Below are 27,134 nucleotides of genomic sequence, written 5' to 3'. Positions count from 1 at the left end.
AGACACAGAATCGGAAACAGGCTCCAGGCTCTGAGCCATCAGCCCAGAGCCCGACGCGGGGCTCGAACTCACGGACCGCGAGATCGTGACCTGGCTGAAGTCGGACGCTTAACCGACTGCGCCACCCAGGCGCCCCTATGTTTACTTATTTTTGAGAGAGCGAGAGAGAGACAGACAGACCGAGACAGACAGACCATGAGCAGGGGAGGGGTGACGAGAGGGGGAAACACAGAATCCGAAGCAGGCTCCAGGCTCCGAGCTGTCAGCACAGAGCCTGACGTGGGGCTTGAACCCACAAACTGCAAGATCATGACCTGAGCCAAAGTCGGCTGCTCAACCGACTAAGCCCCCAGGCGCCCCAAGAAAGATGATTTTTTTTTGGAGAAAGAGGATTTTTTTTTTTAATTTTTTTTTTCAACGTTTATTTTTGGGACAGAGAGAGACAGAGCATGAACGGGGGAGGGGCAGAGAGAGAGGGAGACACAGAATCGGAAACAGGCTCCAGGCTCTGAGCAGTCAGCACAGAGCCCGACGCGGGGCTCGAACTCACGGACCGCGAGATCGTGACCTGGCTGAAGTCGGACGCTTAACCGACTGCGCCACCCAGGCGCCCCGGAGAAAGAGGATTTTTAAAGTGCCATTAAAGCAGGACGAATAGGGAACACTGAGAGGAGTGAGCCCCCACCCAGCAGTGGTTACACACAGTGTGATTAAAAACCAGTTCAAAAACAGAGATCCTCTGGTTGGATTTTAAATACTATTTAACAAAAGATAGTTAGGGTATTTACATTAATATCCAACACGAGGGACTGTAAGTCAAAGGATAAAAACATTATTATGTAGAGAGGTGGTCCCTTCAAAAGAATAAAAGATTTGATTTGCTGGGAAGATGCGACAGTTCTAAACTGTGTTTAGACATATAAACAAGGCAAACTTTGGTAGAACTACAAAAAACTCTATCCTGGTGGGGATTTTCAACATACCTTTTTTAACTATTGGCAGGTCACAGAGAAAGAAAACCATTGGCTGCATGGAAGACGAGCACTGAGACTCACAGGCTTTTCACTTTACAACCATATTAACTATTGTGTGCTTAGCAGTTAGAAAATACACAGGGAGTATTTTTTTTTTTTTAATTGGTACCTGCTATGCGACAAAGCAGGTCTCCTATGGACTAGCTCCTATGCTGGCATTATAGCTAGCATAGCTCCTGTGCTCCTATGACAGCATTATAATTAAAATGGAAATCACAAAAAAGCAGATTTAAAAATTTCCATGATTCAGGACTTTAAAGCACATGAAATATCAAAGAAAGTAACCATTAGAACAACGATAATGGGAAAAGGTGGAGCTAAAGCAACACCTTGAGGGAAATGTGTAGCCTAAAGGCTTACATCAGATGCATATCGAAAGCTGAAAGTTTGATGTGATAAGCGTCCAGCTTAAGGAATTAGTTATTTTTGTTCACAGTGAACCCGAGAAGAAAGGAGATAAAGATAAGAGCAGGAATTAATGAAAGAAAATGAATACAGCAGGCCCACAGAGCTAAACATTTGTTCTTTGCAACAGCCGGTAAGACGGCACGCAAAAGAGAGGAGAAGGCACGATTCAAACAAAGGCCAGATGAAAAGGGGACCCAGCTACAGACACATTCGAAACCAAAAAAGGCGATGAGACTATTAGGAGCGATTTCATTCCAATACATTTGGAGACTTAAGTTGAAACGGACGGATCTCTAAAAATATATGGCGTCCTAGAAGCGACTCAAGAAGTAGAAAGCCTGAATGGTTGTGTAATTAAATGCAGTGAGAAGGCCTAATTAGGGGAGCCGTGGAGGCGTGTGGCGAGAGGGGAGTCCCTGGCGGAAGGGGCCCGGAGGGAGGGAGGGACAGGGGGCGGGGCGGGAGTCTCACGGTGGGGGAGGGGCGGGTGTCTCCGCCCGGCGTTCCCGGGGAAGGCAGGGGTAGATGGGTGCAGAGAGAAGGGCACGTCGCCCTCCTGCCCGAGACAGCATCAGGGCCTGGCAGGTGTGCAGCCCGGTAGGCGCTTTAAAGTAGGCCAGGCCACGGCGACGAGTACGTGGGCGGCACGTCTTGCTTTGCTTTAAGTTATGCAACGGAAATGACTCCTTTTCTTCCCGACGATCCTCCGCTCTCACAAACCTAGGGGGCCAGCGTGACCTCGCTTAAGCGCACAGCGACCGTAGCCTGAGCGCCTGGTTTCAGAGCTCCCCACGGACGCGCCTCTGCAGCCTTGGGCAAGGCGCTCACCCTCTCTGTGCCTCCGGTTGCTCTTCTGCGAGAGGGGATGGGAATAGTAGCCCCTGCCCCGCGGGGGTCTGCCCTTCCCCGCTGCCAGCAGCTCGACGCGTCGTTCTGTGATGCCCTGGTCCTCCCTGAGGTCCACCTGCTCTGTGAGCCTCCGGCAGGAGCCCCCTCTCCTGCCGCCCCTGCCAGCCGGGCGGCTCCCCGCCCTGGCCGTGTGCTTCCGCTCCTCAGCCTGGCCCTCGGCCTGGCCTCCACCGTCCCCGCTCCCCATCCTGCCCACTTGGCTTACTCCACTGCCCACCCCCCCGCCCCCCGCACACACACACCTTGCCATGTCCCGGGGCGTGGGTGAGAGTGGTCTGCACACCCTCCCCAGCGTGGTCCTGGGGGGGGCCCCTTCCCCGGCGGCCCTCCCTGCTGTCAGAGGACAAGATCTCATGTGCGTGCCGGAGGGAGGGGGGACCGGACCCCCACACCAAAACCTGAGGCAAGACGCGTGGTGGCTCTAGAGAGACAGGGAGCCACGGGTGGGGTGGGGGCGGGCGGCTCCAGCAAGGTGAGGCCAGGAGAGGACATGGCAGCCATGGGCAGAGACTGCGGGGCCAGGATGTGACCCTGGCCACACCTGCCCCCTAGTGACTTGTTGGTGTCCCGGGGGAGGCCAGAGTCCATTGTGGCCCCTGGGATTCCCCAGGGGTAGGGCCTGAGAGCAGAGTGTCCCTCCCCAGCAGAGAGGCCCCTGCCCGGCTCTCAAGCCGTCTGCAGCCTCCAGCCTGGGGTCTGTCTGCCTCCCCGGGTGCCCACCTCCCACCCCGATGACCTCCAGGCTCAGCCAACTCCCCACCCTCCTCCCCACCGCCAGAAGCCTCGGGGGATGGTGGCCCTGCTCCGGCTCTCAGGGCACCGTCACCGGGCCGCGTCCCCTCCTCTCCTCCACCACAACTCCATCCCCCCTCTTTCCTGTCCTGGCCCCCCTCGCCGCTCCCCACCCCCCCCCATCCATCCGGGAGGTTAAGTCCCTTTTAGAGGGACCGGGCTGGAGCCTGTCAGCTGCCTCCCCTCTGAGGATCCGGGAACCCTGAGCCTGGAAAGGACAGGAGAGGACAGGTGGGGCACAGGCTGGTGAAGGAGGCACACCAGGGAGGGGACAGGCCCCCTGAGGTCACAGGCAGCCGAAGTGTCCCGGAACCAGGCCACTGCACCCACCGCTGCCTCCCAAGGAGCTGCCCGTGATGGAGAGAGAGAGGGGTGCCGCTGGTGGGGGTGCTGCCTCCTGCCTCCTCCCGACTCCCCTTCCTGGGCAGGATCCATATGGTGTTCCCAGAGAGCCATATTGGGTCCAGCAACACCTCCTCTGCCTTCCTGGGACAGCTGGGGACGCCTGCGCCCTGCAACTGGCCCAAGCAGGGCTCTAGGCTGCCCCCCGCCACCGTCTCCAGTCGGGGTACCCGCTGGCTGGGACGCCAAGGGGAGAGCCGGCCGACAGCCCACCCTACCTTCCTCAGGGGGCCCTGCACTTCTGTCTTCGGAGATTTGGGGGAGGGGTCTGAATGTGATTGTCCTAAGATCCCACGCACGTAAGGGGAAGTTTCTGGATGAGCAAATCTTCGATTCCGTGATTGTAACTGCTCAGACCCCAGTACTCTTTGTCCAAGGGGCTGTGCTCTACAGGGGGCCCCTGCCCCGTGCCCTGACCGCTCTGGGGGGAGACCCCTGGGGCCCCGGGCTGAGGGCTGGCTGCGGTGGGAGGGAAAGTTCTGGAGCAGCACAGCCGGGAGGCTGACGTGAGCAGTGACTGTCTCAGGGCTTCCGGCTCTGCCAGATCCTTATTTGGAGGTGGTTCCGCCGGAGTGACTGGCACATTCCGAGCTATTCAGAGACACCCTTCCCCTCCTGGTTATTTTTAGGCCCTAAGAGAAGTACTTGGGAAGCCCGCTGCTCCCCGCCTCAAGAGGTTACAGGGCCACAGGCTGCTGGCCTTGGAAGGGATCTGTCACCCCATCCTGCTGCCACAGTGCCAGAGGGGAAACTGAGGCCCAGAGGGGCGGGGCTCGTCCAAGGTCAAGGCCTTCTGCCCCTGGCCGGCCCACCTTTGGGCCCCTCTGTGGACCGTTCTGAGCAGACCTGGCCAGGACCGTGGGACACCCCCGTGCGGAGAGGTGCACCAGGTGGGGACCCCCACTCCACAGGAGGTCTGAGAACTCCCTTGGTCACTGGCAGTAGTGGGCACACTGGTGACGCAGGCAGAGGCCCGTGTGACCCCTCCCGGCCCTGACCGGTGTGCCAGCCCTTCCGTCCAGGGCCTCGGCGTCCTCCCCAGGGGGCGGACACTCCTCAGGATGAGCCCAGACACCTGCAGGGGTCTGGGGGGGCGGTAGCAAGGGACCCCAGATTTTGCATCTGTCAGAAAGGGCTGCCGGTAACCTCCCAGGGCAGTAGGATGGCCACCAGGGGTGGGTGGCGGTTTCTGGACTTTTGAGGTGGGACAGCAGCTGCCTTGTCACCCCAGGGGAGCCACACAGGTCCCGTGTTCCCCAGACATAGCCTGGAGGCTCCAGGAGGAACTGGGGGTGGGTGGAGCAGGCCCAGGAAGGGCACTCCCCGCTGGTGGAAGGTTCTGGAACAGTCCCGGGGCATGAGGCCCACCGTGGATTTGCTCCTCTGTGGGGGCAAAAGCCGGTGTCGGGTGCGGGGCCAGGGGAAGGGACGGGAGCCTGGAGGCGGGCCCTTCATCTTGGCTGAGGCCAGGAGGGGCCGGAGGGTGTTGCGCGGCGGCCGGCACGGCAGTGGGAGGCTGGCCTGGAAGAGGGCCTTCCAGATTGGGGGGGGGCTCGCTGCTGGCGGGGGCCAGCTGGGGGCTGGGCCCGGGGGTGGTTGTGAAGGCTTTTCCAGGGAGGGTCTCCCCCTGCCCAGGGGCAGGGCGTCTCCACCGGGCGAGCCGGGACTGCTTGGGCTTCCCTCCGGGCTCGGCCCGGCCCTGCTGGCCTTGGTGACAGGAGGACGTCGGGTGAGGAGGACCTGGGTGTCAGGAGTGTGTGGCCTGGAGGAGGCTGCCTCCAGTTTGCCCTCCCCCCCTTCCCCCCGGGGGACTCAGGCTCTGGTCTTTGTCCTCGGGGAGCCTCCTTCCTACCCTTCTGTCCCTCCATCTGCCAGATGCCCCCGCCCCCCCCCCCAGCACCACCACCAGCCACACGGATCACCGCCAGCACCGCCAGAGGAGCTCTGGCCGCACGTGCTCCCGCCCCTGAGGGTGACCACCGCCATCCTGGGCGCCACCCCTAGGCCACGATGCACTGCCGGTGGCAGGCAAAAGGGGGCAGCGGAGGCATTCTCCGAGCGCCCGTGGCGGGGTGGCACTTGGACAGAGGCGCCCGGACAGTGAAGAAAACATCTCTCTGGTGGCCCGACCACCTCTGGAAAGGAGTGGCTTCTGGCCGTGGGAACAGCACGGGGAGCCTCCCGGCTGCCACTGGGTGACCTCCCCACAGGGATGAGGGCTGGGAGAGCTGGGCTCACTACCTGGCACCCGGACCCCTCCCCGGTCCCTGAGGCAAGAGCGCAGCAGCTGCGGCAGGCCCCCCACGGAAGGTGACGGAGGCGGACCCACGAAGGCCCAGGGGTTTCCATGAGTCTGGGGGGGTGGGGGACGTCCCCGGCAGGCTTCCTGCACCGAGGCCCGGAGAGAGGACAGCCATTTCTGCGACCAGTCACCGTGCCAGGTGGCCATGCAGCACGGACCAGCCGTGAACATGGGTCCCGGGGCAGAACAGGGAACGGGCTTCTCCTGGAAGGACACAGCCTTCTTGGAGGGAGCCGGGACAGGGAGACCTGGGTCCACTGACCCTGAGCCCCCGGGTTACTGCCATCGCATGCGGGGAGCGTGTGGCTTGGGTCCATCTTGGTTTGCTGTTTTTCCCAGCTTTTCTGTTGCACAAGCGAGCAGCACAGGGGAGGGCAGGTCACCGGCCAGACCCTGCCCGGGTCACACTACGAGGGCAATGGTAAACCCTGTGCTCCATGCGCCGTCCCCCCAGGAGCGTGGCGGGGGGCTCAGGGCTTTCTGCACCAGGACCCCCTTCCTGGGGGCGCTCCGGCTTCCTTCTGGGGAAGGATGAGGAAGGCAGCCAGTGGCCGCCCTCGTCCGAACCGCCCCCCGCGCCAGGCCAGATGCGCTCGGAGTCGGAGGCTTCTCTGTGTCGGGAGAGCCTGGGCGCACCCGGTGTTCGAATCAACCTTAAGCCTCAGCCGGGGGAGGTTTGGCTGCCACATCGCACCCACAAGAGTTGGCTTTTTGAAGTGTCCAGACCGTGGCTGAGAGGCTGGTTCCCGGGGACGTGCGGGCCCGTGCCAGGGCGCTTGTGGCCACGCATTCCCCAGCCATGCCTGGTCACCACTGGTCCTTCTCCCTCCTTAGTCACTTGTGGCCGTGACCCGAGGGGGTCGTGACAAGTGGTGGGTGGGGCGCCGTGAGGCCCGTGCCAGCAGCTCCCCCGCTTTTCGGGGGGGTTGGCATTTTTTCATCTTGAATGATGCGGTTGGGGGACCGTAATCCGGGGCGCTGGGACCCGCAAACAGACCACTTGCACACCCCTTGTTTGGGCCAGCGGTCACTGCCGCCTCCCGGGGTCCAGCGGGGTCTGGGGGTCTGCCCCCAGGGTGGGAAGGGCAGCCTGGTGGGGAGAGCCTGGCTCACGGCCCCTCCCAGCCTCGCACCTGCCAGCCTGGCTCCCAGTGGAGGCGCAGGCTGCCCCCTGCTGGAAATACAGAGGAGAGGCAGGACCCGGCATTTCCCCTGGAGAGACAGGCTTCTCAAGCTGTGTGTCCCGGGCCTAGGTGGGGGGTGGCAGAGGGCGGGGCAGGATGGAGAAGGGGGCGCGGCTCTGGGCGTGTCCACATTTGTTCCTCACACCTGCCCCAGGACAAAGGGGAAGGTTGGGGGGGGGGGGACACAGGTGATGCAGAGGGCAGGGGTCCTGGAGGAGACAGTGGGCACACCAAGGCCAGGCGTGAGGGGCCTTCCTCCCCCCACCACATTCTCTGCCCCTGCATTTCTTTGCTGTCTTGGATTGTCCCTCCAGCCATGACTCAGGGCGCAGGGAAGTCACACGCCAAGCCCCGTGGGTCTAAAAGTCTGCGGGCAGGGGAGCAAGGGAGCCCAGCATCCGAGGGTCCCCCTCGGTTCCCTCACGGCATCCCCGGGGACCACGTGACTGCCGGCCTGGGGACCGACGCCCACACAGGGTGAGCTCCTGACACCCAGGCAAGGTACGAGGCGGGAGTGGAGGCCAGGTGCCCACCCGGCCTGCCCCGCCCTTCTGACCCGGATGGAGGGACCAAGGCGGCCTCCGGGCTCGTGCCGCACAGAGAAGGCCCACACGGAGGGGATGTGGGTTTTTAATTCTTTTTATTGAAGAAAAGAAAAGGAGAGAAAAAATAGATTCCCCACCCCTGCTTCTTCCCGGAGTGGGCTTCTAGTCCTGCCCCTGGGGTCAGCACAGGTGGGAGAGAGGGCTCTCCACCTGGGTCTGGGGAGGGGCCCCGGGCCCTGGAAAGGTGAGGCGGGGGGGGGGGGCTGGCTGCTTCCCGAGGGGGAGGGGTGTCTAAAAAATGGTGCCAGGCCAGCTGGGCCAAGCAGGCTGGTCCTCTGCCGCGGCAGCTCAGGCAGGTGTCCTGGGGATGCTGGCCGCACCCGCCCCGCCACTGTCCGCGGCCGCCCGCCCGCCTGCCCGCCGGCGCCGGGCTCGAGGAGGGCAGAGTCTGAGGCACCTTCCGGCCTCTGGAGCCCTGTGCCCACCCGGGGCCGCCGGGGCCTCCTGTCCCCTCTGGCTCTGGTCCCAGCGCCGCGGGCCTCCGCCCGGCCGCCGTCCGAGCGCCCTGAGGCCGGGGCGCGGGCCTGGCCCGCAGCCCGGGAGCGTGTCTGTGCCCGTCCTGCGGCGGGAGCGGGCGGAGCAGGATGTCCTCCTCGGGGCCCGGTGCGTGGCCGCCGCCCACCCGCTCAGACCTCGGTCTGGAGGTCGATGATGTCCTGGCCCACCAGCGGGATCGTGGCGCCCGACTTCTCCCACTCGACGCTCCGCAGCTCCAGCGGTGAGGGCGGCAGCGGCTCCAGCTCCTTCTTCACCCACGCGGGCGTCCCGTGGGCCTTCCGAAGGCTCTCCCAGGGCCGCTTGTTCGGTGTCTGCTGCTTTTCCGGCTGCTGGCCGGCGGGCGGGGAGGGGGGCAGGGGCCGAGAGGGAGGCCACGGGGCAGGAGCGGAGGAGGGGAGGAGAGAACGCACACGGGAACCAAACAGAGAGGAAGGGACCTGAGCGGGCGGAGAGGCAGGCTGCAGGGCCCCCCCCCCCCCAGGGCCGAGCGGGAGCGGAGCGCTTCCCGCCGCCGTGGGGGCCCCGCCTGCCCGGCACCCCTCCCTTGGCTGTTGCCTTCCTTGGCAGAAGCCAGACCCCCCGTGCACCGCCCCGTGCACCCCTCCGGACGGGGCTGGGCGTGGGGCGGGTCCCCGGGAAGGCCGGTGTGCGGGGCTCTGGCGAGGGCTGCGTCGGGCCAGTCTTCGGGAAAAGTTGAAGCGAGGGGAAGGAGCGCGTAGGGACTTCAACCAAGGGCTCTCCCTCTGCCGGCCCCGCCCCAGGGCCCCGCCCCACCACCCCGCCCGCAGCCCCAAGGCCCCGCCCCGTCCCCCAGACCTTGCTCTCTGGGCCCAGCACCTCCTTGTCCTTCTCCGCGTGCTGCAGCTTCCGGTTCAGGTCCTGGAACATGTCCTGGTGCCGCTTCCGGGTGTGCATGATTTTCTGCGGGGCGGGAGGGGCCGGGCATCCTGAGCCTGGAAAGGAGCCGCCCTGCCTGGCCGGGCTCCTCCCCCCCAGCCCCTCCCTGCCCCTGGTTGGACTCCAGCTGCCTGTCCCCGACCCCCCCCCCCCCCCCCCCGCCCCCGGGGCTCTGAGCACCTCCGGCTCCGGGTGTTTGGGGAAGGGGACACCAGGAGGTGGGACCCACCTCAAAGTCCAGTTCTGCATACCGCGACTTCCGCCGCTGTGGGGAGAAGGGGGTTGTGCGCATTTGCAAGCAGTCGCCCCAAACCTCCCAGACCACAAGTCCAGGCCTCTCCTCGCCTGAGACAGGGGGAGACTGGGGACCCCCTCACCCCATGGCTACTCGGGTTCTCCACCAAGCTGGGGAACATGCCTCTGACTGCCCTATAGTTGGCAGCGCCCAGGCCGCTTGTAGGCCCCGCCCCTTCCCCGGGGACAGCGGGGGCCCAGCCCGAGGGCTCTGGCGAAGAGGGTGGGCAGAGGGGGCGCCCGCTGAGCCAAGGGGAATAGAAGCCCAAGGCCCCAGACAGCAGTGACAGTCACACGACCGCCTGGGGCTCCGGTATTGCAGCTCCAGAATGGGGGTAAGCCTGCAGATGCTTTTCATCACGTTCTGTCCCAGACTGTCCCCAGGGCCATCTCCCGCTTCGAGAGACAGAGGACAAGGGTGACGCAGAGGGCAGGGGTCCTGGAGGAGACTGTGGGCACACCAAGGCCAGACGGAAGAGCAGGGCAATGCCTCCACATTCTCTGCCCCTGCCTTTCTTCACCGTCTTAGATTGTCCTCCGGCACTGGCCAGTGACGAGGAGACGAGAACTGGACGCAGGGCGGGTGGCACGGCTGGGGGACCACAGAGAACCGGGGCCTGGGGCTGCTTCACCAGAGGCAGTGAGCCAGGAGGTGGGGGAGTGGCCTGGGGAGGGCGGGGGTCCCTGGGGGTGCTAGGCAACGCTCCCCCCAACGCACTCCGAGCCCCATGCCGGACAGGCTGAGTGTGGTCACTTCCAGGCTTCAGGCTGACCTAAGGAGGGACCTGCTGCCGTGACCGCCCGACCACGGAATGGACTAGACTGCAGCCAGCCCAAGTCCAGCTGGGTGGGCCCCACTGCAATGGCACAGGCCACCAGCCCCCCGTCGCCAGGGCCCAGCAGGCCCAGGGGCAGCGTGGCCAGAGAACAGGGTGAGGGCAGGCCCTGCCCGGAACCAGCTCTCCGGCGTAGGCCTGTCCCCACTCTTGCCAGGGGACCCCTTCCGGCAGGAGTGAGGCCAGGATGCCGGCCTCCGGCCTTCCCAGGCCTGGCCTACCTAACGCCGGCTGCAGCCCAAACCAGCAGCGCCCACAGCACCCCTGCCCCCCCACCCCCCCCCCCCCCCCCCGGGACCCTTGGGCTGCCCTCACCTCCAGGGAGCTCACGGACAAGGTGGAGACGTTCTCGTTCCTGGTCCCGGTCCCCGAGCTGGGCCCTGGGTGGGCAGCGGGCTCCCCGGGCTCCCCCAGGCTGGGGGGCGCTGGCTCCAGGGTGGGTGGCGGGGGTGGTGGGGGCGGGGGCGGTGGGGGCTGGGCGGGGGGTGCCTCCGGGGGCCCACCCCCTGGGGGCTGGCGGGAGGGTGGGCTGCGGGCGGGGAGGCCCGCGTCAGGTGCCATGTTGAGGTGGATGAGGCGGGTCTGGGGCATCTGATCGATGTGGATGCTGTGCTTGGGCTCCTCCTGGGGCTTGGGCCGCAGCGTGGCTGTGGCCGTTGGCAGGATTACATAGCTGGTGTCCAGGGCCTTCTCCTGGGCCCGGCTCAGCTCCGAGTCCAGCTTCTTGAAGATGTCCCCGTCCCCGGCAAAGGAGGACTTGGGCGCCCTGTCCTTCTTGAGGGTCAGCGAGTGGTTGGGGAAGTCGGGCAGGGGGCCGCCCGGGCAGCGGGGCGAGCCGTGCAGGTGCAGTTTGGACACGTTGGCCGGCAGGCTGTTGAAGTTGGCGGGGGGCGCCTTGGCGTGGGCCAGCTTCAGCTTCTCCTCCTCGGGCAGCGACGGCCGCTTGAGCGTGCCCGTGATCGTGGCCGTGCGGCAGGCTGCGATGTCCTTGTTCAGCACTGTGGGGGCAGGTGAGGGGGTCAGCGCGGCCTCGGGGATGCCTCGGACGGTCTCGGTCCGGCGCGCCCCGACTTGTGTTCGGTGCCGCTGCAGCTGGGAGTCCTTGGCCTTTTCAAGCCAGGCTGGAACACGGGGTGCTCCTGTCTGCCCCCGCAGACAAGAGGACAAATGGCCGCCACCACACACAGCCCCTCCCAGCAGCTGAGCGGGCCCCCGTCGGCCCTGGAGCCAGCCCGCGCTTCTCGGAAGTCCAGGGACACTCTCCTCATCGCTCCTGCGGCGCGGGGCCCTGGATGCCTAGCCCGCTTCTGTTCGGCTGCAGTGGGTGGGGGCGGGCCACCACGACCTCCGACCCGGCCTCCAGCTTGCCCACCACCTGCCTCGCTCTTACCCGTCAATCCAGCCTCACTGGCCCACGGAGAGCCCAAAGCGGCCAGGCCCACTCGGGGCCCGTCCACGGGACGCCCGCCGTGAGCGCGGGAGCGCTTTCCCTGCTGGCTGGCGGGCACCCGGCCACACCCTCGTCCAGCCCCCAAACGCCCACAGCTCCTGTCAGCGGCTTCCTGTGCCACCCCACCGGCACCCGCCCTGCGAGCGGACGGTCACTCGCCAGTCCCCGGTACTCTCCCTCCTCTCTGGCAGAGCTTCCCCGGCCCCTTCTCTTCTCCGGCCTCCGGACGCCGACCCCCTGCGCCCACGTCTGCAACCGTCCCCCGCTCCAGGCCGACCAACAGGGGACCTGCCGTCTCGCCCGCCAAACCTGTGCCCCTCCGGGGTCCCCCCTGCAGAGGTCGCCCCGTCCACCTCACAGCGGGCCGTCGCCCGGACAGAGCTGGGCACCTCTCCTGCAGAAATCCGGCTGTGGGTCCCCTGTGTGCTCGGCCCCAAATCCAGACTCCTTCTAGGCCCCCAGCCCCCCAGCCCGTGTGCCCACCTCACCCTGTGTTTGTGACACCAGCCCCCCCCCCCCCCCGCCGCCGCCCTCCGCCATGCCTCCAGTCGCTAGCTGCCTGAGAGATCACGGGCCAGGCTGTGCCATCTTACCGATGAGGAAGAAGTGGGGGCCTCGGAGGCCAGCACCACCCAAAGGGGGCTGGGCCCGAGCCTCCAAAAGCCCTCAAGTCTTGGGGTCACCTCTCAGGGAGGCTGCCTAGACTACACGAGACCAAGGTGGGAAGTGAAAGACCATTCTGTCCAGTTCCCACTCAGCCCAACCAGAGGTCACCTCCTCCAGGAAGCTCTCCCGGGGGCCACCGGGCAGCAGCTGACACTCCCAATCTGGGGCTGTCTCGACCCCCGCCCCCATGGCTATCTCTGGAGAAGACGCTCCTCAAAAGTATCTGACAGACCAAGGCAGTGCGACCGGCTGGTTCTCCACCGCTCTGAACGGCATTGCCTGTCACTGCCGGGACCCGGCTCTCAGAACGACGACGTTAAAGCGGTTTCCTTTCATTGGGCAGCTGATTCCCCTTTTCCCCTTGCTTCCAAGAAACTCAGCATTACTCTAGGGCCCAGGGTTGGCTCCTCCGCCCTGCTTTCCTCCTGCTCCCACTGATGTCCCCCCAGAAGGCTCGGCCAACCCTCCGCCATGGCTGGATGGAAGATGAAGACGCGAGGACAACACAGAACGCGGGCCCCGGAGGGACGCAGGCAGGGGCGGGTGACGAGGTGGGTGACAGGTGGGAGCGGGGTGGCTCCAGTGTCTCACAGCTGGTGCAGCCTCCCCGCCCCGAAGGCCAGAAGTGTCGGAGGTGGCGGGGGCGGGGGGCACAGGGCTTCTTGCTCAGGGGCTCGGCGGGGAGAGGACAGGGCCAGGCCCAGGGCAGCGGGCCCCAGGGGTTCGCTCCAGTGCTAAGCATCCCGCCAGCACGCATCAGCCTGGTGAGCCCAAGCTCCCGGACAGCTTTCTGGCAGTTTCTTCTGCCCTCGACCCACAGGCCCTGCCTGCTGCAGCCTCAGGGCAGTGGGTGGGGAGGCGCAGAAGTGGTTGTGCCGCCAAGGTTGGGGCGGGCCAGGCCCCGGAGGAAGGCCCGTGTCTGCCTGTACAGACCAGGCCTCCGGGCAGTGGCCCCTCCATCTGGGCGGATGTGACCCAACCTCACGGCACGGGCTGTGGCGGGCAGCGGTGGGATGAGGGCAGACGGATGGACAGACAGACGCACACACAGAGAAAAGAAAAAGAAGCAAGTGGCCCAGGCGAGGGCCACCTGTCGCTCTCACCTGGCAGGCGCTCACCTGATCTACAGGCCAGATCCACGTCCTTCTCGAAGTCGGTCTGCAAGACAGAGGCGGGGCGGGGTGAGGCCCCGGGCCGAGCGGGAGCCGCACCTCGAGGGGTGTGCGTGTGCGCACGCGCGTGCCCGCCACGGAGCGCCAGGAGGGCTACAAGCTCACGGCCGGGGGCTCCGGGGCTCAGAGAACCCCCGGCGGGTGGCCCCGCCCCTGCGTACTCCGTGTGCGTGCGCGTGTGCGTGCGTGCGTGCGCGCGCCTGCCAGGGCGTTTGTGGATGAGCTGGGAAGGCCGGTCCCACTGCAGCTCAATCGTGCTCCTGTCCCCCCCCCCCCCCCCGGCTCTGTCGCCCCCGGCCCCTGGGACTCCAGCACAAAGACCAGAGCCTCTGCCAGGGTCTCATGTCCCTTCCGGGGGGCAGGGCACGCAAAGGGTGTCACGCCAGAGCCCCCGGGGCCGCCGCCGGCTGATGTGCAGGGCGTGGGGGGCTCCGCCCTCGTCATCTGCTTGGTCCTCGCCACAGCCCCGGGGGTGAGGAAACAGAGGCCAGCCGACCAGACAGGCGGAACGGGTTCAGGGACAGATGTCCGGTGCCAGGGTGAGGCCAGCTGTCCCCTGAGCGGTGGCTGAGATCCCCGCTGCGACACCTGCCCCACCCCAGCCCAGGAGCTCGGTGGACTGGGAAACCCGGCTCGGGCCACCCCAGGCTGTGGCGTGGCCTTCTCCTGGGGCCGTAGGGCTGGGTCCTAATCCCAAACCTGGAGGCTCCTTCTCTGCAAACCAGAGGTCGGGTCGGTGGGAAGACTATAGAATCTGAGGGGAGAAGTGGGGCCCGGAGTGGTATCGGGGGCCCCCGCCCACGACCGTGAGGGTACAAGCCTCCTCCCGGTGCCGGCCGCTGGCATCTGCTGAGGTCCCGGCTGCGAGCCTCGCAGCCGCCACGAGGTGGCTCGGCGCCCCGAGGACTGAGTGAGCAGCTCCCGGCTGCCAGGCTCACTGCATACCGGGGGGCACCCAGCGGGCAGCAGGCGGCGAGTGACAGCCTGGAGAATTCACCCAGGGCGCTGCCAGGACCTGAACAGGAGGAGGCCTGATGGCACAGGTGGGGGCGGGGGTCAGGGAGGGCTCCCTGGAGGTGACGTCTTAGCAGACACCCGCGAGGTGGGCAGGCGGGGTGGGCAGTACCTGGACCCGAACGGCACGTGTGATGCCGGAGGGCCTGAGTGGACCCGGCTGGGGACAAGGCCACGCGGGGTGGAGGGTGAGTGGACAGGCCAGGGCTGGTCCGCCCGATGGAGGCTGAGTGAGCCAACGTCCCACCCCGGCTGAGCTGGAGGACAACGAAGGGGGCACGGGAGGTGCAGAGATGGGGGCGCCGCAGCTGAGGCGAGGGCACTGTGGCACCGGGGGTGGGCACGGGCCGGTGGCAGCCTCGCCCAGACGCATCATCTGGGCCCTGCCCGTCCCCAGACCCCGGACCAGGGATTTCACCTTGGTGAGCCCCAGTCTCCCCAGTGTTGGACTGGGCTCGGAGCTCTTCCTCAGGGGCCGCTGGAGCCTAGAGCAGCTCCGAGCAGGGTGAGGAGACACCGCCGGGGGCACCGCGCGCTGAGCCCTACCATGAGCTGGGCATGGCCGTTCTGGAAGGAGCCCCCCGAGTCCCCGTTGCCCTCCTCCTGGCGGTCCACCACGCGACACTTCACGGCGTCCTGGACCTGGCGAGAGAGAGCAGAGCGGTCAGCGGCAGCCCTAGACCGCTCGCCCGGCAGGGTGGCGGGAAGGCAAGGGCGAGGACCGCGGGGCGGCCTGCGTGCCGGGGCCCTGCCTCCCTTCCCGTCTCTGAGATTCTCTCCGTGCCCTTTGGGGCACGGAAATTCCAAACTCAGAGAGTTCCAGGCCTGCTGAGGACGCGCTGCAGCCCTCCGGGCCGGGGTGTGTCCGTGAGACCCGGCCGTCAGGCTGAGGAGGGGCCTGGAGTCCACACCCTGTGCCGAGTGACCACGGCCTCCGCTGCCCCCACTGCCCTGGAGGCGCTCCGCCGGGCTCCACGAGGGCCCTGGGACAGGGTGGCGGCGGGTCCCAAGCCGCGTCACTAACAGCACGCTCCACCGAAGGGGATCTCACCCATTATGGCCATGGACTCTTCAGAAGGGCGGGGACGGCGGCTCTGGGCCAGAGGCCACCCAGGCAGCCGGCACAGGGCGCTAGAGGAGACCTGCTCCTGCAGGGAGGTGCTGGTCCGTGAGCGTGAGGAGCAAAGGCCGCACCGTCACCTGCGGCTGGGGCAGCAGCCAGCAGGGCCCCCCTCGGGGAGCGGGCGCCGTGGGGCCATGATGCGCCAAGGGAGTAAGTGAAGGCACGGGAACAGTGAAAGCACAGAGGGCTTCCTGGAGGCGGTACCTGAGTGAGGTGGGCAGCTCTGGGAGGAGGGGGCGCTGAGGCTGGGGCTCCTGGCTCCCAGACCCAGCACAGACCCGCGGACCTGCCCCCACTCACTCCAGGTGCTGAGCCCAGGGCGCCCGATGCTCCACAGCTGATCGCGGAGGTGGTGCTGGGGTCTCGCCGGCCTCAGGGCCACTGCCTGGGCCTCCCCTGGCAGGTGCACCTTCTTCCACCCTTGTGACTCACTGAGCCACCTAGCAGACATCTCTAAGCACCTACTGTGCGCCCAGCGCAGGCGGGCCACGGGCCAGGAGACAGCAGATGGGAAAGCAACGTCTCCGTTGGCACAGAGAGCAGATGTTCTCCCAGAGGGCCTCGTGGCCCCTCCTCCAGGTAGGCCATCCGGCCAGCCTCATCCCCTCTGCTGCCCTCAGGAGTCTCACGACCACGTTGCTCGTCCACCTGCCAAATGTTCCATGCCCTCCCCACAGAGGCCCGACTTTCCCCTGGTGGCAGGGTCCCTGTAGCATGGGCCCTGCAGGTGGGACCCAGGAGGTCACAGCTTATGGGGAAGTCCAACCATCCTAGGAAATCATGCGTCTTCAGGGGTGCCTGACTGTCCCCCAGAGCAGGCCCCTGAGGCAGACATCCCTGCTCTCCACCTGGCAGCCTGTGCCGGGTCCCTGGAGAACCTCCTATGTGGGTCAGGTGGGCCTGCAGAACGCGCCTTCTGTTTTCCAGTTTCTACCTTCTCTCCTTTGCAGGACACAGCCTCTGTTTTATCCGGTTACTGAGCTTCTCCGCTTCTGTTCTCATGCTTTGAATTCCCACAAGCTCCCTTTCTGTTCTTTTTGGGTAGCCTGCTGTTCTTGTTTCACAGAAGCCGGGCAGCTGAGGGCCAAGGGCGTGAGCTTAGAGCCCGGTCAGTGACATGTGCTCACACCCCACCGAGGCGACCACCCCTGTGCTGGCCTTGAGCCGCCCCATCCATAGAAGATGGAGCAACGAGCAGTGAGAATTGCTAGCACGGATCAGTCAGGCCAGAGCCGGGCACGCGTGGCTGCCAGGCTGGGGGCGCGAGCGCTCTCTCTGAGGACGTCGCCTCGGGGCTGTGGAACGGCTTCTTCCTGGGCTGTCTCTGGGGCCCACGGCTGCCTGGATCTGAGACTTGTCCGGCACAGGCTCCCCTCGGGTCCTCAGGATTGCAGAGTGGACACGCGGGACCGGCCAGACGTGGACGTGTGGTGGAGACTGTGGCGGCGGCTTGCCAACAGGGCTGTTCCAACATCAGAAGCTTCGGGTCTTTGTCATCCGGTCTTTCCCTGTGGTCGGAGCCCCTGGAGGGGGGTGCTCACCTCTCCCCCAGGCGGTCTGAGGCTGGGGGCCCCAGCTGTCGGGGTGACCAAGGGCCAGCACACAGGTTTACGCACCCCTGTCTCGCCAGGGCACCCCAGGGCGCCCCCAGACCAGGGCCCCAGAGCCCCCACCCGGGGCGGTGGAGCTGCATGTGGGGGAGGTGGGGCGGGGGCGTCCGGGCTGCTACCTAAGCGGACAACCGGCCATCCACCGCAGACCTTCCCTGGGCATCCAGGGCCCCTGCAGCACCACTTCTGGAAGCTCTCTGGCCTCAGTGCGCCGGGCCCGCCCCACCGCCAGCTGTAGACCCGGCTTCCTCAGGCGGGCTGAGTTCCTGACCCCCGTCCTTCTCCCCGAACTCCCAGGCTTCACTGCGAAGCCCTTCTCCCGCTTTCTTTGCAATCTGTGCTTTAAAATCGCTTTGCCATCTTTCTAGGAGGTTCTAGGAAGGGGAGGTAATTCTGCGTGTCTGCCCACCCGCTCCGGCCCCTTCAGCCTCTGTGGACATCCCGGCCTCCTCTGGCCTCACGAGGGCACCTCTTCCGCCCACGTCCGGACGCACGTTCTCCGCGTGTCCGCCTTCCCGACGCCAGAGCGCGTCACCGGAGCTGTGGCCACCGGGCGGGTGGCCGTCGGGAGAGTTTGGTGAAAGCCTCCTCCTGCTCCCTCTGGAGAGGCCCAGAGACACCGGGCCAGGAGTCTCCGCCGTCGTTGAAAGCTGCTGACGTTTCCGGTGGCTCTTGGTCCCACCGAGCCCAGCAGGACAGGACCCCTCTGGTCTGAGCCGGCGAGGGGTGCGGGGGCGCTTCCAGGAGGGGGCCTTACGCAGACGACGGCCCTCGGCCGCCCCAGCTGTGCCGCGCGTCCCCGCCTTATGGAGCGAGCGGGGGTCCCGAAGCCGCGCCCCCGCACCCCCGCCCTTCCCGCAGGCCGCGCACCTCTCGGCGCAGGATGCAGTGCACCATCACTATGACGAAACCCTCCAGCGAGTCGAAGACGGCGAACAGGATCTGGAAGAGGGCGGAGCGGCGGTCGGTGACGGCGAGCACGGCCGACATCCAGGTCAGCGCCAGCAGCGGCAGCACCACGCAGGAGCTCCACAGCGACGCCCTGCGGACAGCGCAGCGGGGGGCCGCGTCAGGGCTGCCCCAGCCGCCCTCCCGCCGGGGGGCGCGTTCCTGGGGGGCCCCGCTTGGCGCCCCTCTCCCGGGGCTCTCCACCCGCTCCGGTCCTGGTCCTTGAGGAGGCCCGGGCCCTCCTGGGGAGCAGAGTTCTGCCCGGCAACCCGCCCGGAGTCCAAGGGCTCCCAGAGACTCCGGAGGGTGGTCTGCGGGAGGTGGGGGGGGGGGGCTGGGCAGTGGTGAGAGAGGAACTCTCTGGAAGACCCGGGTTCCTGACTGTCCAGGACGCCACAGGAGGGGAGGTGCACTGGAGGCAGGAGCTGGGGGGCTACAGGGTGGCCATTGTGGGGCGGTGTTTGGCCAGGCCTCTGAGCTCTGGACAGAGAGAAAGAGAAGGAGAGAACTACTCCAGGAGATGACAGACAGACAGGGCCAGACAGGGGTGGGGGTGGGGACAGAGACGAGAACAGAGACCCACAGGCACCTCATCGTCTCGGCAGGCCCCGCTCCGCTGGTGCCCCCAGGAGCCCCCCACGGCAGCACTGCCCTCTGCAGCCTGGCACCTCCTGGTACCACTATGGGCCACGCTGTGGCCGCTCGGAGCCTGTCGCGTCTTCCGAACGGCGCAGTCACTGTTTCGTAGCCTCGGGGCCTGTCGTGAGGGCACCAGCAGTGGGGCTGGCTCGCATCCGTGTCTGCGAATTATGCCTGACCCCACCCTCACCACTGTTACAACTTCCGGGGCTCTGCCCCCATGGGCAGGTGACTGCCTTGCAGGAGCTCCAAGGAGGCTCTGGGGCCATGGTCATTCCCATCAGGAGTGGGGGCTGGGGTCCGGGCCACCCGCTCCCCTCCTTACAGGACACCTTCATCAAAAGGATGAGGCAGATGCAGGTGGAGTAAGAGAGGTGCAGGGGCCCCAGGGGTGAGGGGCACGAGGAGGGGCGGCGGGGGCGAGGGGGCACGAGGAGGGGCGAGGGGGCACGAGGAGGGGCGAGGGGGCACGAGGACGGGCGGCGGGGGCGAGGGGGCACGAGGACGGGCGGCGGGGGCGAGGGGGCACAAGGACGGGAGGCGGGGGTGAGGGGCACGAGGAGGGGAGGCGGGGGTGAGGGGCACGAGGAGGGGAGGCGGGGGTGAGGGGCACGAGGAGGGGAGGCGGGGGTTGGGGCACGAGGAGGGGAGGCGGGGGTGAGGGGCACGAGGAGGGGCCGCAGGGCTGAGGGGCACGAGGAGGGGCCGCAGGGCTGAGGGGCACGAGGAGGGGAGGCAGGGCTGAGGGGCACGAGGAGGGGCCGCAGGGCTGAGGGGCACGAGGAGGGGAGGCAGGGATGAGGGGCACGAGGAGGGGCCGCAGGGCTGAGGGGCTGTTGGGAGAGAGGCTGGGAGGACCTGGGGTCCGGGCTGGACCTTGCTCACCGGGCGGAGGCAGGAGCCCTCCCCAGAGGTGCTCCCTCTCTGCCCTGCGGTGGGGAGCCTGCCACAGGCCCTGCCCGAGCCATTGTCCTCCTCTCTCCAGACCCGTCTGGGTGGCCTGCACAGAGGACAGGCCTGTCTCCTCCCTGTCTTCTTCCTCCTCCTTTCCCCTCCCCCTCCTCCCCCTCCCTGCTCCAGGACCCAGGTCCCCATGCCAGCCCCAGCCGCAGCCCCATTTCTTCTCCAGGACAGCCCCCCGGCCAGCTGCCCAGTGGCTCGAGCCTGAGCCTGGAATCACCCCGAAGCCCCCCACGCTTCTCTCCTGGCCACTGCGTGGGCTTCAGACCTAGACCTCACAGACCCGCCTCCCCTCCCCTCCCAGGGTGGGGGACCTGCCGATCCCCGGCCCCCCTCCACCCCCGGGTGCTGAGGCCCCCAGCCGCGGTGCCCGTGCCCACGAGGGGTGCTCTGCCTGCACGAGGGGCACAACCTGAAAAAGTGGGCCCTGCAGGACTGTGCACACACTGCCCGGCTGTCCTTTTCCCTTCCCGGCTCTGAACCTCTGTGTCTCCACCGTGGCCGGCAGGGCTCCCTCGTCTGTCTCCTCCCTCCCAAAGCGGACCCTCTCTGGCCACCTTCGGAGCAGGAAGGCAGGGCAGAGCCCCTGGGGCGGGCAGAGGGGCAGTCTCATCCTGCTGTGAGCCATCTTCCCTCGGGCCGGAGCCCTGACGTCTACAGCCCGAGGTGGCTGGCAGATGGCCCGGGCTTGGGGACCCTGCCTTAGTGGCATCCCCGCAGCCCCGAGTTCTGCCGGGGCCGCGAGGAGGAGCCCGTGCGGGCCCGGGTGCGATCAGTGGGCAGGAGAGGGGCTGGCGGGGAGGCCCGCGGGCAGTGGTACCGCCTGACCCTTCGGAAGGTCAGATGCCCCTGATGCGCAGGAGGGGCGTGAGCCTGGCTCAGGGTGGGCCGGGCCACTGACCGGAACCTGCTGCGTGACCTAGCAGGGAATGTCCCCCAGGGCTCTTGCGACAGGCCCAGGATGGCACCCTCCACCCCGAAGAGACTGACGCGTAAAGCAAACAGCGCGTATTCCCGGAGCCTCGTCCCTGCCTGGGCCTCCCAACTTGGTTTCTGCCTCAACGGATCCGTCCCGACCTGAACCCGGGTCCCCCCACGGCCAGGAGTGCCCCGCACACTCCCCCGTGCTCGCTCACGGGACACTCCCCCACCCCCCGCACCCACCCACTCACGCACACATGCGCTTACAACACTCAGCGCACAACCCAGACCCCGGCACAGCCACACGCCGACGGCAGGCCGGTGCAGAGTGTTCCGATGCTGACCCGGCCCCATCCCGTCCTTGGCCACACGGAGGAGGGGAGCCTGGCAAAGGGCCGGGTGGGGAGGATCCCCAGAGTGGATGGCAGAGGTGACAGAGGTGACAGAAAAAGCTTCAAACAAACAAAATGTGACTCAGAGAGCAGAGCCGGGGGCGGGGGGCACTGGCGAGGAGAGGCACTAACGTGGCGTTACTGGCGGCTTCGGAGGCGGCGTCGGCCGCAGAGGGGACACCACACTCGGCACGTTTGAGGGCGCGCCCAAGGGGGGCCCCGGGCGGCTGACTGCAAGTGAAATGCAAAGGCCGAGACGAGAGCAGACACTGTTCTCACGGAACCGGGGCGGGGCAAAGCAGGCACACAGACCGGAGCAGTCCTGCCTGAGCCTTCCTAGGCCGGCCGGGGTCCCGGGAGTGGGCTGGGGGTCGGGGGACCGGGTCCCGGGTCCCGGGAGTGGGCTGGCTTGTCAGGGGGAGGGGGCACCGGGTCCCAGAAATGGGCTGATTGGGGTGGGTACCGGGTCCCAGAAGTGGGCTGGTGGTGGAGGGGGGGGATCCTGGTCCCAGGAGTGGGCTGGCTGGTGGTGGGGGACCGGGTCCTGGAGGGGAATGGTGGGGGGGGGCCGGTGCCGGGAGGGGCTGGGGGTGTGGGGACCGGGTCCTGGGAGTGGGCTGGCTGGTCGGGGGGAGGGGGCACCGGGTCCCAGAAATGGGCTGATTGGGGTGGGTACTGTGTCCCAGAAGTGGGCTGGTGGTGGAGGGGGGGGGAACCTGGTCCCAGGAGTGGGCTGGCTGGTGGTGGGGGACCGGGTCCTGGAGGGGAATGGTGGGGGGGGGGCCCAGTGCCGGGAGGGGCTGGGGGGGTGGGGGGACCTGGTCTGGGAGGTGGTTAAGGGTGGGGGGAGGGCACCAGGTCTGAGCGGGGGGGGGGGGGGACCGGGGCAGGGGGTGGGGGCTGTGGTGGGGGACTGGGTCTGAGTCGGGTGTGGGATGGGCCCGGATGGCTCCTAGGGGAAGGAGGGTTGCCACAGGAAGTGGGTGCAGGCTGGGTCCTGGGGTCAGAGGGTTTGGGGTCCACGAGATAGATAAAACAGGGTCCTGGGGGACGGCAGGGCCGGTCCTCGCACACGTCCGTGTTAAGCAGAGGGTGAAACGAAGAATGTTCACACGAAGAACTCCCAGAATGAGGCCATGGCCACTTCCCTCCGGTCCCCCGTATCTGCTCCGACCGTGCACTACCCCAGGCGGCTGCCCCAGCCGGGGAGCACGTGCTGCACCCGACCACCACCAGTCAGCTACCTGGGCGGCACCCTCCCACAGGCCCTGTGTGTGCGCAGGTGTGCGTGCGTACGCGTGCGTGTGCACACGAGTGTGTGAGCGTGGGGAGGACTCCTCCTGCGGGGGGAGGTCTCCGCGCAGCCATGCGGGCACAGCTGGGAGTGCGTCCGCGCCAGGGCACCGGCTGCACGCCCAGGAAGGGGCCCCAGGAGGCAGGTAGCCCGACGGACGCCCTGGGCTCTGGCGGCTCAAACCCGCTCTCCCCGCCCCTCGCCCCACTCGGCTGCAGGGACGGAGTGGAACGAGGGAGCCCGCCCAGGGGCGACTGCGGAAGCCGGGGGCCGAGCCAGCTCTGAGTGAGCGCCGCGTACCCATTGCTGCAGTGCTCCGACGGGTGTGCAGCCCTCGGCCGGCCAGGGATGTGCGTGGGGGGCGGTGTGTCCTGAGGGCGGGCGGGGTGGGGCGTGCCAATCCCCACTTCCAGGGGATGAGGCCCAGGGAATGGGGGACCCAGACTCCCAGCCACCGTGGGCACTCCGGGGTCGTCGTCCACTTCCCCTAAAGCAGCGTTAGCGGCTTTCTAACCAGGACCAGAGAGGATGGTTTCCTGAAGCTTCTGTTCACTAGGGTTAGCAGGAGGAGCAGGAAGAGGAGGACGGAGACAGAGACAGAGACAGAGACAGAGACGGACGACTGGCACGGAGGGAGGGGAGTAGGCACCGGCGAGGGCAGAGGGATGCGCAGAGCGGCAGGCAGAGGTGAGGTGCGGAGGGCTCAGAGGGCTGGGGCAGGATGGAGTCAGGGGGTCAGTCTCAGCCAGTAGCTGCCCCCGTCCGTGACCTCAGGGCTCCCATCCCCTGGGGGGCGGCCGGGGCACACTCGGGACCAGCCTCCTGCAGAGCCACGTGCCCTGTGGCCAGACGCTGCCCTCTGGGCTCCGGCTCCCCAAGTAGGAGGAGCATCCTACCTGTCCCCTGGCCCCTCCTCCCATCGCTGAAGCCGCCATGAGGATGGGCAGGTTGCATCCCCGCTCGGGGTCACCCAACCCCAGGGTAGGGAAGGGGGGGCCGGGTGCACCCTTCCACCGTCCCTGTGGTCCCCGCGGGGGGAGGGTCTCCAAAAACAAGGGGCTTCGCTGTTTCTGAGGACTAGACGGAGAAACTGAGGCGCAGGGCAGGGCAGGGGCTGCCTGTGAGCCTTGCACAGGCCTCTGAGCCTCCTCTGTCCACCTGCTCTGGGGCCCGGGGGCAGCGGGTGGGCTCTGGGTCTTTGACTCAAGGCGGGTGAGGCGCCCGGGGCCGGCCCTACCCTGCCCGCTCCTTCAGCTTCTTGTCCGTGATGCCGTCTTTGGAGACGAGCTTGTTGAACACGAGGATCCCGATGACCATGTTCACCTGCAGAGAGGAGCAGGGCGTGGGGGCGGGGCTCCAGGGGAGAGAGCGCCACCCAGCAGGCTCGCCAGCCCCGCCGGCCTGGCCACCTCCCCCCGGAGCAGCCGTCGGGTGGGGTTCTCCCGCCACAGGGCTCCACCCAGGGCGAGGTGCTGCTGCTCAAGTCCCCCACGTGACCCTCCCACGTGACCCGCTCCCCAAGGATTTGGGAGCCCTGCCGGCAGGGGTGGACATGAGAAGGGGCCGGGCTGACCCAGCTGGGGCTCAGAGGGTGACGTGCAGGGCGCCCTCCAGAGGCTGGGCCCCGGGCTGGCCTGCACTGGGCAGCCCGGAGGCCCATCTGCTGTCCCCACTGTGGTCGGCAGCGTTTGCCGAGCTGGGATGCCATCTGTCCAGAGGTCGCAGGTCAGGGATCAGGCTGGCTCTACACACAGGGTGCCTGCCCTGCTCAGACCACAGAAGGGACCTCGTGTGATCCAGCCGCCATCATGCTTGGGTGTGCCCTGTGCCCCCGCAGCCGCTCACCACCCCCCCCCCCGCTCCTTCGATTCCTCCCACGACAGGGAGCTCATCCCTCGCTAGGGCCCAACCGGAGGGCCGTCTCGGGGACATCCTCCCCGTGCTGGGGCCACGCTGCTCCTGCACTGCCATGGTGCCCTTCCTGACCCCCTCCCGCCAGCCACCCGCACCCTACAAAGTGCTTCCTGCTGTTATCGTCGCGTGAGCTACCGCCTACGCGAAAGAGAAGCTGTCCCCAGGGTGCGCCCGTCGGCCCAGCCACGACCCTGGAGACCTTGGGGGGGTCCCTTCTCCTGGGTCGGGAGGCTCCCAGCTCATTTCTGTGCTCCCCTGAAGGCCCTCCCCTTGGCTCCCACACAGCTGCCTGACAGCTGCGAGGACTGGCCCCACACTGCTCGGATCTGGATATGGGGCGCCCCGACGCCCTGCAGCCCCTCGATCTGAGCGCTCATGACTCCACACACAGCAGCGGCCAGGCCCTGCCTTTCATCCCCGTCTGAACGGAAAGTTCCTGGACTCCGGCACCGGGCTGGAGGCATGTTTCCTGGGTGACCTCATTTTCTGACAAGGCCAGGGGCAGAAGGGGCAGGACAGCCGCTGCCACCACCCTGCCTGTAGCGGGCTCTGTGCTGTCTCTACCTGTGTGTCCCTGTGTCACTGAAGGGGCCCTGGGCTGGGGTCCAGCCGTGCCCTCCGGATGCATCCTGGGAGGGGGTGTGGGGGATGGGGGCTCCTGCCTCCACCAGCTGAGCCTCCCATCCGTCCTGGGTCGCCTGTTTGTAAAACGGCGAGCCGGCCTGGCCTCTGAAGAGCGGCATTGACATGCACAGCACGCAGGCCTCTCCCTTCAAGGAATAAAGGAGCCGGGACCCTCAGGCTAGGCCCGCTGCCCCACCGCCTCCGCCCTCACATGCGGGGCCTCCCCCGGGCCTGTGCCCAGGTGCCCCCACCAAGGCGGTGTGGCCCTGCGTGGAGAGGGCTGGGCTCGGGCAGGGCGGGCGGAGGCCCCCAGCCGTGCCCAGCTCCCCCTGCTCAGCCCTAACTTGGGGACAATAACCCTGTGTGCCACATGGCACGGTTTCACATCCGTCCCCAAAGGAGTGTGGGAAGTAGGGGCGAGGGAAAACAAGGAGGTGCTTCCTTCTCGAGAGGGTGACAGCTGGTGGCAGCAAGGGACAGGCCCCTGGCCCCCCAGCCTCAGGCTCTGCCGGCTCCCCTGCTCCTCACCCAGGCCTAGCTGGCCCTCCCTGCTACCCCGTCAGCCATCCGCCCACTGTCCCCACTCGGCCAGTCGCCTACCCGGTGAACTCACACCTATCTCCTGGCAGGTACACGGCCGGTGCCCGATAATCACACATGCTGTGCTCACAGAAATAAACGGCCACTCCTGCAGCCCAGCCTCTGTACTCCTGCACCCCGAGGGCAGGGCAGGGGGACCGTGAAGGCCATCCACCCCTTGGTGATCAAGGCGACCCAGAAAGGGCAACGCATACAGCCCACGGCCACCTGGGACGGCGGGGAGGGTTCAGTACCAGCACGACAGCGGCGGCCGGTCCCACGAAGGCATACAGCAGTCCCCCCTCCAGGGAGAGCCAGCAGCTGGGGAGGGAGACGGGCTGGTCAGTGGCCAGGCGTGGGCCCAGCCCCCGCCCCCCGGGAAGGCAGGTGAGACGCAGGGGAGCGGCAGAAGGAGCCGGGCGCTTAGCAAGCCCTCCTGTGTGCACGCCGCGCACTCACGCTGGCTTCCCAGCCCTCGGGGCCCCGGGCGGCACTGGCGGGCCCGGCTCACAGACGGAGAAGCGGGCGCAGGGCAGCGGCACGGCTGCTCGGACCCACACAGCACAGAGCCGGGCTGGCCAGGTAAGGGTGCCTGACCGCCCCAGGCTGGCCCCCACTCTCCTCCTAGATCCCCCCCCGGCCCCGCCCCGCCCCACGCCAGCCTCACACACAGACCCTTCTTCCCGACAGAATTCCAACATTCTGGGTCGGGCCCACTCAGCCCAGGCCCCACGGCTGGGGGCACCCGGTGCTCTGCTCACACATCTGGCCTGGTCCTGCCTCATCGCACACATGGTCGCCAGCCCCGCCACCCACGGTGGCCCACGGGAGCCCCGAGTCCAGCGAAGACACTATTCTTCTGCACCGTGGCCTCTGCCCTGAGCATCCCACCCCATGCTGTCAGACAAACCCCTCTTCATCCTTCAGAACCCCCACTTTAATGGCCTCACCCTCCCCTGATCCACCCCTGACCCTCTCAGCGCGGGGGACAGTGTCCATATTTACCTCCCGGCACTCACGCTACTGGGGTTTCCGGTAAATGGGTTTTCATGTTCACTGTCCCTGCTGCCCACGTGGGGCACTGCTTCAGGGCCCAGCCATGTCCTGTTCCCCTGGGGCTCCACAGAGAACCAAGCCCATGCAGCCTGCATCAGTCCCTCCCCTTGCCTCTGGCTCCCCCGTTCCTCCCCTGTGGCCTGTAGCCACAGCTCCCGGCCTGGGTTCCTCTACCCCAACCCTGGGAATCATCACACTGCTTTTAGGATAACCCCAAGCTTCCTGGCTTGGCATTCAAGGCCCCCGGACCTCGCCCAGCTGACCCTTCAGGGCCTCCCTGACTTCATCTGCAAAACAGGCCCCCTACCACCTGCCTTGCCCTGGAGCTATGCGCCACCCCTGTCACCACAGTCATGCAGAGGTGCACACGTGGGTACAGAGGGGAAAACAGGCCACCGGAGCTGTCCGAGGTACCTAAGGAGGAGGTGCAAAGCTCCAGTGGCCCTGAGCCTCGTTTTTCTCCATCCTGCTGCCCAGTCCGGGAGGAGCTGGCTGATTAGGGGAAGCAGCCCCTCGAAGAGCCCAGCCTTCAGCCCCGGGGCCCCCACCCTCTCCCAGCCTTAGGTCTCTCCTCTGTGAGACGGGCACCCAGCCAGCTGTCACCTTCTAGG

General features: G+C 66.9%; 1 protein-coding gene across 3 annotated transcripts in view; it reads right to left on the bottom strand.

Moving 5' to 3' along the window:
- Positions 1 to 7,659: 7,659 nt before the first annotated feature.
- The window catches only part of ADGRB1 (adhesion G protein-coupled receptor B1), a 67,272-nt gene continuing 47,797 nt past the window's right edge, over positions 7,660 to 27,134 (bottom strand). For all 3 annotated transcript variants that reach the window (XM_047073828.1, XM_047073827.1, XM_047073829.1), the window contains exons 22-30: positions 25,722 to 25,788; positions 23,588 to 23,673; positions 18,067 to 18,238; positions 15,010 to 15,105; positions 13,396 to 13,435; positions 10,477 to 11,159; positions 9,261 to 9,296; positions 8,951 to 9,055; positions 7,660 to 8,460 (exon numbers count right to left, since the gene is read on the bottom strand). In XM_047073828.1, the coding sequence (XP_046929784.1) occupies positions 8,263 to 8,460; positions 8,951 to 9,055; positions 9,261 to 9,296; positions 10,477 to 11,159; positions 13,396 to 13,435; positions 15,010 to 15,105; positions 18,067 to 18,238; positions 23,588 to 23,673; positions 25,722 to 25,788 (1,483 nt within the window). In that variant the 3' untranslated portion in view covers positions 7,660 to 8,262. The remainder of the gene's footprint in view (positions 8,461 to 8,950; positions 9,056 to 9,260; positions 9,297 to 10,476; positions 11,160 to 13,395; positions 13,436 to 15,009; positions 15,106 to 18,066; positions 18,239 to 23,587; positions 23,674 to 25,721; positions 25,789 to 27,134) is intronic.

The sequence above is a fragment of the Lynx rufus genome, unplaced genomic scaffold (genome assembly GCF_022079265.1).
Source record: "Lynx rufus isolate CCGP_SWC_20201006 ecotype Redwood Valley unplaced genomic scaffold, mLynRuf1.p SCAF_12, whole genome shotgun sequence".
In the NCBI taxonomy this organism is placed as follows: Eukaryota; Metazoa; Chordata; class Mammalia; order Carnivora; family Felidae; genus Lynx; species Lynx rufus.
This window is presented reverse-complemented; position numbering and strand designations above follow the sequence as displayed.